This window comes from Lynx canadensis, chromosome B3 (assembly GCF_007474595.2).
Source record: "Lynx canadensis isolate LIC74 chromosome B3, mLynCan4.pri.v2, whole genome shotgun sequence".
Taxonomy (NCBI): Eukaryota; Metazoa; Chordata; class Mammalia; order Carnivora; family Felidae; genus Lynx; species Lynx canadensis.
The window spans coordinates 37446212-37459536 of NC_044308.2; the positions used below are offsets into that span (position 1 = coordinate 37446212).

General features: G+C 36.4%; 1 protein-coding gene across 6 annotated transcripts in view; it reads right to left on the reverse strand.

The window, feature by feature from the left end:
* The window catches only part of MAP2K5 (mitogen-activated protein kinase kinase 5), a 273345-nt gene that overhangs the window by 149494 nt on the left and 110526 nt on the right, over positions 1-13325 (reverse strand). For all 6 annotated transcript variants that reach the window (XM_030317858.1, XM_030317856.1, XM_030317857.1 and 3 more), the window contains one exon: positions 936-997. In XM_030317858.1, the coding sequence (XP_030173718.1) occupies positions 936-997 (62 nt within the window). The remainder of the gene's footprint in view (positions 1-935; positions 998-13325) is intronic.

Consider the following 13325-nt stretch of genomic DNA (forward strand, 5'->3'; position numbering starts at 1 on the left):
CTACCTAAACATGTAGATTAGAAGCTACTTAGCAATAGCATCAGAAAAGAAAGTTCTCATCACCCTGGGCAGTTCATACTAATAATTAGAAAGAAGAAAGGAAAGCTGTGAATTACAATGAACTAAGACTAAATAAGTGTCCGTGTTGGATTAAAGGATCTGAGTTGTCAGTCTGATGTATAATGAATGTGAAAATCAGCCATTTAATTAAATGGTACATGGTATAATCGCTTTGTTCTGCATTAAACTGCTTAAGTTATCAGAGTGCCTTTAGATTAGCAACTGTTTACTATTCCACCACCTCGTGACTTCTCTTAGACACTGTGTAGCCTACATTATTCCAAATTTGAAATCTGGAGTTTATATAGTAATGTTAGTTGAGTTGACATATTGTGTCAATTTATTTGTGTATTCAGAAAACAGAAAATCTGCTTTTAATCACAAAGGGAATAAATTCCTAGATATACTTGGTAAAAAAAATTAAAAACCAAAAACACAAAAAGTCTGCAAAAATCTTTAAGAATAAAGTCGTGTTTTTCTTATAAGTAGTTTTATTTTAATAATTTTGACTCTGAAAGTATTTTCTAATTATATGCCTGTAACTACAAAATGTCCCCTAAACAACTTTCTTGTTAAAGAACCTGGAAATTTTACTGGCTAACAAGTGTACTAAGGTCTCTGCAAACACAAGAAAGTACAATAGGTCACAACACCCATAAGCCTGAAGGATGTCCTGTGACTATGTTGTTATTGTGGTTTGGTCTATAAAAGAAGAAAACACAAAAAATGACAAGAAAAGAAGAGTTAAGAAGGCCCTGCAAGTCAACAGGGATTGAAGAAAAAGAACACAATATTCTGAGTATATAAGGAGAACAGGTTTGACATGAAAAATTAAATCATCCAAATTTCATAAGGCGGAAGCCATATATACTCACTGCTATTGCAATTCTTCCAAGGACATGCTCTGGAATTTTTCTATATACATCCAAAGATCCTCCTGTAGAGACAGATATGTTTCATTATTATAAATAAAACTACCAGAACATTGCATTGGGCCCCTCCTCTGTGCATTCATTGGGAGAATATTTTTTTTCTTCTTACGTTAGGCATTGGATGTCTATGGTAGAATTGGTTTTTAGTCCAATTTTATTTATAACATAATAGCATACTTCCAGATGAAGCATAATTAGGTATCTCCATTTTATTTCTAAGTACAATCGCCTACATGTGAAAACTGAAAGAAACTAGTCAAGGGCAGCACAAGACTCTGCACTTTACATAAACTTAAATACATACTCAAAACTAAAGGTCAACAGCTCAACCACATTTAGGTATCTACCTTACTCTCAAATGTAAACCAGGATCATCTTAGAATTTTCACATTAACCAAACAAAAGGTGGTGAATATAAGGACCAAAATACACATAAAAACTAATAAAGTAGTAATACTGACATCTGTCTAATGAATACTGCCCTTCAAATTAAGTACCAAGACAAGCAATCAATCTATTCCAAAGATACTTGGTTCAAAATGGGTTTTGTTTGCTTTTTAAATTCTCTTTGATACCACTTTGAAAACCACTTTATGAAGTAAAAAAAAGGAAAACCAATCTCCTTGTATCATATTTGTCACTGAAACGGTATTCACTACCATCCTTCATCTTTACCAAATCCAGCTTCTGGCAGTTCCAAAAACCAAAACCATTAGACTGTGCACATAGGAAATGAAGGGCCACATTGTTTGCTTGTTTTACATTTTCATCAACCTAGAAATTAGTACAACTAGAAGACAGCAGCTACTTGATAAATATCTATCAGATGAACATGCGGGTAAATTAAAATCACTGTGAACCTCACTAGATAGGTAGAACTGCTCTGAAAGCAGTTTCAAAAGAAGGGACCGCAGCCAACCATAACATCACTGAAATAACCGCACAACTTTCCTCGGCAAGTATTTTATTTATTTATTTATTTATTTATTTATTTATTTATTAATTATTTTTTAATATATGAAATTTATTGTCAATTGTTTTCCATACAACACCCAGTGCTCATCCCAAAAGATGCCCTCTTCAATACCCATCACCCACCCCCCCCACCCCCCATCAGCCCTCAGTTTGTTCTCAGTTTTTTTTTTTAATTTTTTTTTTTCCAACGTTTATTTATTTTTGGGACAGAGAGAGACGGAGCATGAACGGGGGAGGGGCAGAGAGAGAGGGAGACACAGAATCGGAAACAGGCTCCAGGCTCTGAGCCATCAGCCCAGAGCCCGACGCGGGGCTCGAACTCACGGACCGAGAGATCGTGACCTGGCTGAAGTCGGACGCTTAACCGACTGCGCCACCCAGGCGCCCCTGTTCTCAGTTTTTAAGAGTCTCTTATCCTCGGCAAATATTTTAAAGGAACCAATATTCATTTGCAAGTATAAATTTGGGTACAATTGTTAAATTTTCAATCTCACAGATTTTCAGAAAGATATGCAAAGAACCACTACCTCGCTCATGTTAACAATATGATTGTATGAGACCTATTTAACAACAGGTAATAACCTTTCTTTGAGTCAAGTTGAGGTTTAGTCTTTCAGTTCTATAAAGGAATTATCCAGGATATTTGAAAAATAATTTCCATTTCGATCAAAGGCTAAAAATTCATATTTACCTACTTTACTACTGGATGATTTCTAAGTATGCCTCATATGATACTAAAATGGAGCATGTTACTGTTTTGAAATGCAGTTAAGTATATTTCACAGATATAAATATTTTTATATGTCAAATTTTCCTAAAGCTTAACATCAGAAAAAAAAATTTTTTTTCCTATGAAAACAAATTTTATATATATATACATATACATATATATGTGTATATATATATATTGCATATATATAAAGCTACTGACTTTGTATTTATTCTGTTTACAGTAGAAAAACGATCACTTCCTTAGGTAACTGGCTTGTAGTTTCCAGATTCTTACAAGAAGCTGGAAAACCACAGTGTGACTAAACTTTATGCTTTGGCTATGAGTGTTCCCTGGAAGATAATGAAAAAAAAAAAAAAGACACTTCTGCAATGAACTGAACCATCTTTATTTACTTAAATAGCATTTTTATGATAGATGCAATAAAAGTGAAAATATGTTAAGAAAACATTTCATGTTCTCATTGATCTTTCAGATGAATTGGCAGTTGCAAGGAGCTTTACATGCTGGTATTTGGAAGACTGACAAATGCAGTTTACTAGACCAATCCCTTGTGAAGTGAACAGCTTGACTGGCTCAAAACTAGGAGGTGCAAATTCATTCACATAGACTAGTAAGAAGTCCTAACAGGAGATGCTTTTTTTAAAAATATATATATACATAAGATGTAAATCAGGATTTAATTGGCTAAACAGATAACAGACAACAGTCTAAACCAAAAAGCCAAAGATTACATTACTACTCTTATTGGCAGAACAAGCCAAAAAAGAATCTCATTTTGAGGTATTTCACTGGTTTTTGTAAATATCCATTTAATCTCAGTTATATCCCACTCTTCTTAGCCATCCACATGGGTAAATCTTTACATACTGGCTTTGTGTCATCACAGATTCATCCTGTCCTTGACATAATCATTAGAGATAACTGTCAGAGGCAAAAAAAAGGATCTGGCAGATCCACTCAGAATCAAGAGTTCCTATTAAGCTTTAGTAGTTCTCTTTGTGCAACTAAATAAGTCTTAGCCTAAAAATGACAGAGTTTACAGTTTAATTTTCACTGAGTTTTACTATCATCTCTATCCTTCAGGCCTATCCCAAAAAGGCAATTCTTAGACTCATCATATCACCCAACATTAGTGCTAGAGGGACATTAAAGAACAGTCCAATGACTTTATTCGACAAATGGGAAAAAGCGACTCCCAGAAAGTAACTTTTCTAGTCATGGCCGTGAGTCAGTTGATGGGGGAGTTCAGGAAAGGTCTCGGCCTTTGAACTCCCAGAACTGCAAACATTTAAAAGGTTTCCCTGTAACATCATTGAGCTTGAGAATCACATGTGAACTTTTTACAGTTTAATGTAATGTGATATTACCATGACACACTCAGACAGTTTAATCTTAGTTGAGACACTGGTATTCAAGGCATTTAGAAACTCATTTCTATGTTACACAGTTGGTTTAAACCTTTTATTCATGATTCCAAGGTGACGTCACTGGTTTGCTTTCTGTGACCTGTCACTTCTCTGTATTCTCTGGCCTCAGATCACCCCTAGCAAGTCATTTCATTTCATGCTACAATCCACCATAGGAACCAGGAGGAAGAGTGCTAACAAATTAGCAAAAGAACCCATCTCAACTACCAAACTATATGTTTCTCTTGATGAATTAGGGCCATCATTTTCATGCAACTAAGCAAAAAGGACTCATGGCTGTGAGGTCTGTGTTTAACCTAACACAGGACTAAACATAAAGTAGTGCCCTGAATGTAGGATAAAATACAAATATATAATGAATGAGAAGCAACAATACTGTCATATTAATCCCAAAATTTTCTTAAAATGACCATGATTATTATTAATACTAATAAAATTAAAATCTGGAGCCATAAGCAAAAATTTCAGAAGAAGCTCTCCTAGACTCTGCTACTTGTAAAAATAAAGAGCCCTTTGTTTCAAGGACTCAAAGGAGTACTTGATACTCCTTTTCTTTCTCTGCAACATGGGTTTTTGAGGAAAAAAATTTGTTCCAATGACAGTAATCCAAAAACATGGGCATATATTCTGAGAAGCTATATTTGAGCATTTCTGAGTAGATTTAGTTTTACTTCATGAGAAGGCATATCACATCAGTCCCCTACTTGAACACTTCCAGTGGCATCTTAATTCAGATGAAAACACAAATTCCTTACATGCTCTATAAGGCCTACACAATGTAGCTTCTACTTACTTCTTTGGCCCCATCTCTGGTCCCAGGTCCTCCCACCAATACTCACTAGTCATTTTGGCCTTCCTGTGGGGCCGTCATTATACCAAGCTTGCTCCTACCTTGGAGTATTTATAACAGATACTCTGTCTTCCTCAAAGATGTTCCCCACGACCTTCCGTGAATGGCTCATTGATATTAAAATCTGCTAAAATGTCACTCCCATAAAAAAGCCATCCCTGACCATCCTATCTAGCACCTCCTCTCCTATTAGTCATCATCTATACTGCTTTATGTTCCAATGAGACTTAACTCTCTCTGAGAATGTACTATATGTCTCTTCTCAGGCTCCCCTTCTAGAATTTAAGTTCCATAATGACAGGAATTAAGTCCTATTTACTGTTTGTGTCCCCAGGTTGAGAACAGTGTCTGAAGGAAAGTGTTCAATAAATATCTGGATATAGATGACTAATATGAGATTAAAATAGAGAGTGAGAATCTACACTAAAGGAATAGTACTAGGGTTGGGAGAAAATTGTCAAGAAGCTTAATTGCAAGGGAAGGGAATAGAAGAAATGATAGAGTGTGGTACACAGCTTCTGGTCCAAATATTTTTTGGGTACATTTTGCTGTATTATAGAGAATGAAGATACAAAAGAAAGAGGTTGAGGGATGGAGAGAACTTCACTAAGTGTATGCACATGTGGAGGGACTGACCTTATGCAGCCCTTCATGTGCAAGGAGGATCATGTTGGCTTACTTGTGCTAAGCTACAGATGGATAATGGAAGAGCAAGGAATTGTGAGAGCTCATACCTGAAAGTCTTCATTATCTTTGAAGGAGAAAGGAGGTCAGATCTGGAAGAGGGTAATAAAATTTTAGGATAGTTGATGTGGGAAATAACAGAAAGATAAGAAATGGAGAGCTAAATGTAAAAAGTGGAAAATTTTAGTGTTCTGGGACTGATTAGCATGGAGTAAGGGAAGCCGTCAAGCAGCAGTAAGAGAGCAGCTTTAGGCAGCTCAAGTCTAGAAAGTAGTTGCCTCAAAACAGATTTAAATATAGGCTGCAAAGTGAATGTTTTAAGATAAGGACTTAATATATTAAAAATGTGTATCTTCAAATTTTTCATCAGTGTTTTACAATTTTCACAATAGAGGTCTTTTACCTCTTTGGTTAGGTTTCTTCCTAGGTATCTTACTATTTTTGGTGCAACTGTAAATGAGATTGTTTTCTTAATTTCTCTTTTGCTGCTCCATTAGTATATAGAAATGCACATTGATTTTGTATCCTGTGACTTTACTGAATTCATTTATCAGTTCTAGTAGTTTTTTGGTGGTTTTCTATGTATAGTATCATGTCATCTGCAAATAGTGAAAGTTTTGCTTCTTCCTTGCTGATTTGGATGTCTTTTATTTCTTTTTCTTGTCTGATTGCTATGGCTATGACTTCCAGTGCTATGTTGAATAAAAGTGGTCAGAGTGGGCATCCCTGTCTTCCAGACTCTAGGGGAAAAGCATTCAGTTTTTCACCATTTAGTATAATGTTTGCTTTAGGTTTTTCATATATAGGCTTTATTATGTTGAGGTGTGTTCTCTCTAAACCTACTCTGTTGAGAGTTTTTACCATGAATGGATGTTGTACTTTGTCAAATGCTTTTTCTGTATCTATTGAAATCATCATATAGTTTTCATCCTTTCTCTTATTGATGTGATGTATCACTTTGATTTGCAAATACTGAATTCACCCTTACATACTGGGGATAAATCCCACTTGACTGTGGCAAACGATTTTTAAAATGTATTGTTGGATTCAGTTTGCCAGTATTTTCTCAAGGATTTTAGCATCTATGTTCATCAGAGATATTTGCCTGTAGTTCTGTTTTTTGTGTTGTCATTATCTGGTTTTGGAATCAGGGTAACACTGACCTCATAGACTGAATTTTCCCGTTCTCTTCTATATTTTTGGAATAGTTTGAGAAGGGTAGGTATTAACTCTTCTTTAAATGTTTGGTAGAATTTGCTTGAGAAACTGTCTGGTCCTGGACTTTTGTTCATTGGGAATTTTTTGATTACTGATTTAATCTCCCTGCTTATAACTGGTCTACTCAATTTTTTTTTCTTCCTGCTGCAGCTTTGGTAGATTATATGTTTCTAAAAATTTATCCATTTCCTCTAGGCTTTTCAGAGTATTCTCTTACAACTGTATTTCTGTAGTGTTGGTTGTTATTTCTCCTCTTTCATTTGTAATTTTATTTATTTGTGTCCTGTCTCTTTGTTTTTTTTGATGAGACTGGCTAGAGGTTCATGAATTTTGTTTATATTTTCAAAGAACTAGCTCCTGGTTTCATTTATCTGTCCTATTGTTTTTGCTTTTTTAGTTTCTATATCATTTATTTCTGCTTTAATTTTATTCTTTCCTTTTGCTAGTTTTGGGGTTTGTTTGTTGTTCTTTTTTCTAACTCCTTTAGGTGTAAGGTTAGGTTGTTTGAGATTTCTTTTTACTTCTTGAGGTGGGCCTGTACTGCTATAAACTTCCCTCTTAGAAACACTTTTGCTGCATCCCATTTGAACCACTGTGTTTTCATTTTCATTTGTTTCCATGTACTTTTAGATTTCTTCTTTGATTTCTCAGTTGATCAGTTCATTGTTTAGTAGCATGTTATTTAACCACCATGTATTTGCAGTCTTTCCAGATTTTTTCTTGTGGTTGATTTCTAGTTTCATAGCATTGTAGTCAGAAAACATGCAAGATCTTTTTTAATTTGTTAAGACTTGTTTTGTGGCCTAATACGTGATCTATTCTGGAGAATGTTCTGTGTGTAAGACATTCCATGCTCATGGACTGGAAGAACAAATATTATAAAAGCAATTAACAAAGCAATCTACAGATTTAATGCAATCCTTATCAAAATACCAACAAAGTTTTTCACAAAACTAGAGCAAAAAAAATCCTAAAATGTATATGCAACCACAAAAAACCCCAAATTGCCAAAGCAATTTTGACAAAAAAAAAAAAAAAAAAAAAAAAAAAAAAAGCTGGAGGTATCACAGTTCCAGACTTCCAGCTGTACTGCAAAGCTGTAGTAACCAAAGCAGTATGGTACTGGTATCAAAATAGAACAGAATAGAAAACCCAGAAATAAACCCACAATTATATGGTCACTTAATCTTTGACAAAGCAGGAAAGAATATCCAATGGGAAAAAGACAGTCTCTTCAACAAAACTGGACAGCAACATGCAAAAGAAACCGGACTACTTCCTTATACCATATACAAAAATAAATTCAAAATGAATTAAACACCTAAACGTGAGACCTGAAACCATAAAAGTCCCAGAACACAAGAATTAGGGTCTCTGACACTGACCATGGCAACATTTTTCTACATATGTCCCCTGACATAAGGGAAATAAAAGCAAAAATAAACTATTGGGACTCCATCAAAATAAAAAGTTTCTGGGGCGCCTGGGTGGCGCAGTCGGTTAAGCGTCCGACTTCAGCCAGGTCACGATCTCACGGTCTGTGAGTTCGAGCCCCGCGTCAGGCTCTGGGCTGATGGCTCGGAGCCTGGAGCCTGTTTCCGATTCTGTGTCTCCCTCTCTCTCTGCCCCTCCCCCGTTCATGCTCTGTCTCTCTCTGTCCCAAAAATAAATAAAAAAACGTTGAAAAAAAAATTAAAAAAAAAATAAAATAAAAAAAATAAAAAGTTTCTGCATAGCGAAGGAAATAATCAACAAAACTAGAAGGCAACCTACAGAAGATATTTGCAAATATTTGCAAATGACATACCCAAAAAAGGGTCAGTATCCAAAATATATAAAAAACTTATACAAATCAACACCTAAATAACAAATAAGCCAATTAAGAATGGGCAGAAGACATGAACAGACATTTCTGCAAAGAAGACATCCAGATGGCTAACAGACACATGAAAAGATGCTCAACATCACTCACAATCAGGGAAATGCAAACCAAAACTACAATGAGATAATACTTCACACCTGTCAGAACAGCTAAAATCAACAGCACAAGAAACATCAAGTGTTGGTGAGGATGTAGAGAAAAAGGAACCCTCTTGCACTGTTGGTGAGAATGCAAATAGGTAGAGCCACTGTAGAAAACAATGGAGTTTCCTCAAAAAAAAAAAAATTAAAAACATAATTACCATATGATCCAGTAATTCCACTACTGGGTATCTACCCAAACAATACAAAAATGCTAATTTGAAAAGATATATGCACCCCTATGTTAATAGCAACATTATCAACAATAGCCAAATTATGGAAAGAGCCCAGATGTGTGTGTATATATATATATGTGTGTGTGTGGACACACACACACACACACACACACACACACAGGAATATTATTCATCCATAAAAAAGAGTGAAATCTTGACATTCACAATGACATGGATGGAGCTAGAGAGTATAATGCTAAGTGAAATAAGTCAGAGAAAGACAAATACCAACTGATTTCACTCGTAGGTACAATTTAAGAAACAAAACAAATGAGCAAGGGGAAAAAGAGAGAGACAAATATGCCAAGAAACAATCTTAGCTGTAGAGAACAAACTGATGGTTACTAGAGGGGAGGTGGTTGGGGGATGGGTGAAGTAGGTGATGGGCATTAAGGAGTACTCTTGTTGTGAAGAGCACTAGGTAATGTATGGAATTGTTGAATCACTATATTGTACACCTGAAACCAATGTAACATGTATGTTAACTACACTGGAATTAAAATAAAATGAAACTTTTAAAAAAGCATTAAAAATGTAATTAAAAGGTGACATTAGCAAAAATGACAGAGTAAGGACCATTGAAAATTCTCTTCTCCACATAGGCAATAAAGAAATAGGCATAAATTGTCAGACCAATCTTTGCAGAACTCTGGGAATGAGTAAAAGGACTGCAGCAACCCAAAAATCATTTATTGAAGATTTGGGGCATTTTAACTTGCCCTGTTCCCAGTGCCTCCTCTCCAGCTTCACTGAAGCCTTGAAAAGCAGCAGCCTGCAATCCCAGGGAACACAGCAGCCAGGGGGGCACTGTACAGGTAGAACTGAGTTGGTGCTCCCTCAAATACACTTTCTCAGAAAAGTTTTATTTTTGACCTGTCTGGTGGTTCCCTGGAAGACCTTCCTGGACATGTTGCCTTTATTCAACCTGACTTATAGGTTGCCTAGTACAAAAAGTCTTTTCCTCTGGGGCATTTGTTAAAAACAATTAGAAAGAACTGATTAACTTTGCAACTGACTGAGATGGTGGATAACAGCTGGGGTGAACTAGCTAAACAAAAATCTTAAAGAGGAAATCTAGGAAATGCAATGTCCATAGAAGCTTTGAAAAATTCTATCATATTCTTGGGAATCTAGGATGTGTGCATGCATACAGCTGTGTACATGCTTAGAAAGGCTCTGAGGAGGCTGTAAGCAGGTACTGGGGCTGACCAGGAACCTCTGCACAAGCAGGAAGCAAAAACTAAGACAAAGTTACCAACTGCCTGGGCGAGTGTTGAAGATGTGCCCCAAACACACATGGAACCCCCCTCAACAAAGACAAGGAGACTTAATAGCTCTAAGCATTTAAGGAAATCTCTGTCCAATCATTAGCTGACTTGGAAGCTCACTGAAAAGAGGCTTCAGTGGCCATACACCAAAGATATAAACATGACAGAATACTTCAGAAAAGTCACTGAACAGCAGCAACAAACTCTGGGGATGAGAGAGAATCTGATTTCCAATGTTAACACAGTATTTACTTTAAAATGTCCAGTTTTCAGGACAGCTGGGTGGCGCAGTCATGACCTCGCAGTCTGCGAGTTTGAGGCCTGCATCAGGCTTTATGCTAATAGCTTAGGGCCTGGGGCCTACCTTGGATTCTGTCTCCCTGTCTCTCTGTCCCTATCCCACTTGTGCTCAGTCTCTCTCTCTCTCTCAAAATTAAATAAAAATTAAAAAATAAATAAAAATAAAAAAGAATTATTTAAAAAATAAAATTGAATGTCCAGTTTTCAATAACAAAACCAAAAAAGTATGACCCATACAAAAGACTAAAAGCAATCAATAGAAACTATCCATACAAAAGCTCAGATGTTGGACTTACTAGAAAAAAATCTTTAATGAGTTATTTAAGAAACACTCTGGGAAATCATGTAAGGAACTAAAGTATGAAGATAATGTCTCCCCTAATAAAGGATATTAATAAAGAGATAGAAAGTATACAACTACACACATATACATACATACACACATAGGTATGTGTATATATATATATATATATGTACACATATATATGTACACGTATATATATACACATACATACATACATAAATACGTAAAAATAAATAAATTCTGGAGTTAAAAATAAATATGACATTATTCACCAGAATATATCTACATAGGCTGAAAACAGAATCAGGGAATATAAAGATACGTCAATTGAGATTATCCAGTCTGAGGAACAGAAGGAAAAAAGAATAGAAAAATGAACACATTATCAGAGACCTGTAAGACATCATCAAGCATATCAACATATGCATTATAGGAGACCTAAAAGAGAAGGAAAGATGCAGAAAGAATATTTGAAGAAGTAACAGCCAAAAATTTCCCAAATTGGATGAAACCATTAATTTGCACATCGAAGACATGCAATAAACTCCAAGATAAACGAAGAGACTAACACCTAGATACATTATGAAACTGTCCAGAGACAAAGACAAAAGAAAATCTTGAAAGCCAAAAGAGAAGCAATACAAGAAATTCTCAAAAATATTAACAGAACCATGCAGATCAAAGGCAATGGATGGCATATTCAAATAGCTGAAAGAAAAAGACTGTTGACCAAAAACTTTATATCTAGCAAAACTATACTACAAAAGTGAAGGATAAGACACTCTGAAATCAACAAAAACTGAGGGAATTCATCACTAGCTGACCTACCCTACAAGAAATAAAAGGGAGTCCCTTCCAACTGAAGGAATTTCAGAGGAAAGTTACTAGATAGTAACTCAAATCCATACACAGAAATAAAGGGTACTGGTAATGGTTACTATATAGGTAAATAGAAAAGGCAGGATACATGTATTTCTGTTTTTAAGTCTTTTTCTCCTGTCTGACTGAAAGAGAACTGTAGGGGCGCCTGAGTGTCTCAGTTGGTTGAGTGTCTGACTCTTGATTTCAGCTCAGGACATGATTGCACAGTTTTTGGGGTCAAGTCCTGTGTCAGGCTCCATGCTGCCAGCACAGAGCCTGCTTGGGATTCATTCTCTCTCTCCCCCTTTCTCTGCCCCTCACTCCCTCCCTTCCTCTCTCTCTCTCTCTCAAAAAAAAACAAAAACAAAAACAAAAACAAAACAAAACAAAAATAAACTCAAAATGCATGAAAGACCTAAATGTAAGACAGGGAGCCATCAAAATCCTCGAGGAGAAAGCAGGCAAAAACCTCTTTGATCTTGCCTGCAGCAACTTCTTAGTCAACATGTCTCTGGAGGCAAGGGAAACAAAAGCAAAAATGAACTACTGGGACCTCATCAAAATAAAAAGCTTCTGCACAGCGAAGGAAACAATCAGCAAAACTAAAAGGCAACCGACAGAATGGGAAAAGATATTTGCAAAGGACATATCAGATAAAGGGTTAGTATCCAAAATCTGTAGAGAACTTATCAAACTCACCACCCAAACAACAAATAACCCAGTGAAGAAGTGGGCAAAAGACATGAATAGACACTTCTACAAAGAAGACATCCAGATGGCCAACTGACACATGAAAAAATACTCAACATCACTCATCATCAGGGAAATACAAATCAAAACCACAAGGAGGGGTGCCTGGGTGGCTCAGTCAGTTGAGTGTCCAACTTTGGCTCAGGTCACGATCTCACTGTCAGCGAGTTCAAGCCCCGCATCGGGCTCTGTGCTGACAGCTCAGAGCCTGGAGCCTGTTTCAGATTGTGTCTCCCTCTCTCTCTGCCCCTCCCCCACTCATGCTGAGTCTGTCTCTCTCTCTCTGTCAAAAGTAAATAAACATTGGGGCGCCTGGGTGGCGCAGTCGGTTAAGCGTCCGACTTCAGCCAGGTCACGATCTCGCGGTCCGGGAGTTCGAGCCCCGCGTCGGGCTCTGGGCTGATGGCTCAGAGCCTGGAGCCTGTTTCCGATTCTGTGTCTCCCTCTTTCTCTGCCCCTCCCCCGTTCATGCTCTGTCTCTCTCTGTCCCAAAAATAAATAAACATTGAAAAAAAAAAATTTTTTTTTAAAAAAATAAAAAAAAAAGTAAATAAACATTAAAAAAAAATTAAAAAAAAAAAACCACAAGGAGATACCACCTCACACCTGTCAGAATGGCTAACATGAACAACTCAGGCAACAACAGATGTTGGCGAGGATGCAGAGAAAGAGGATCTCTTTTGCATTGTTGGTGGGAATGCAACC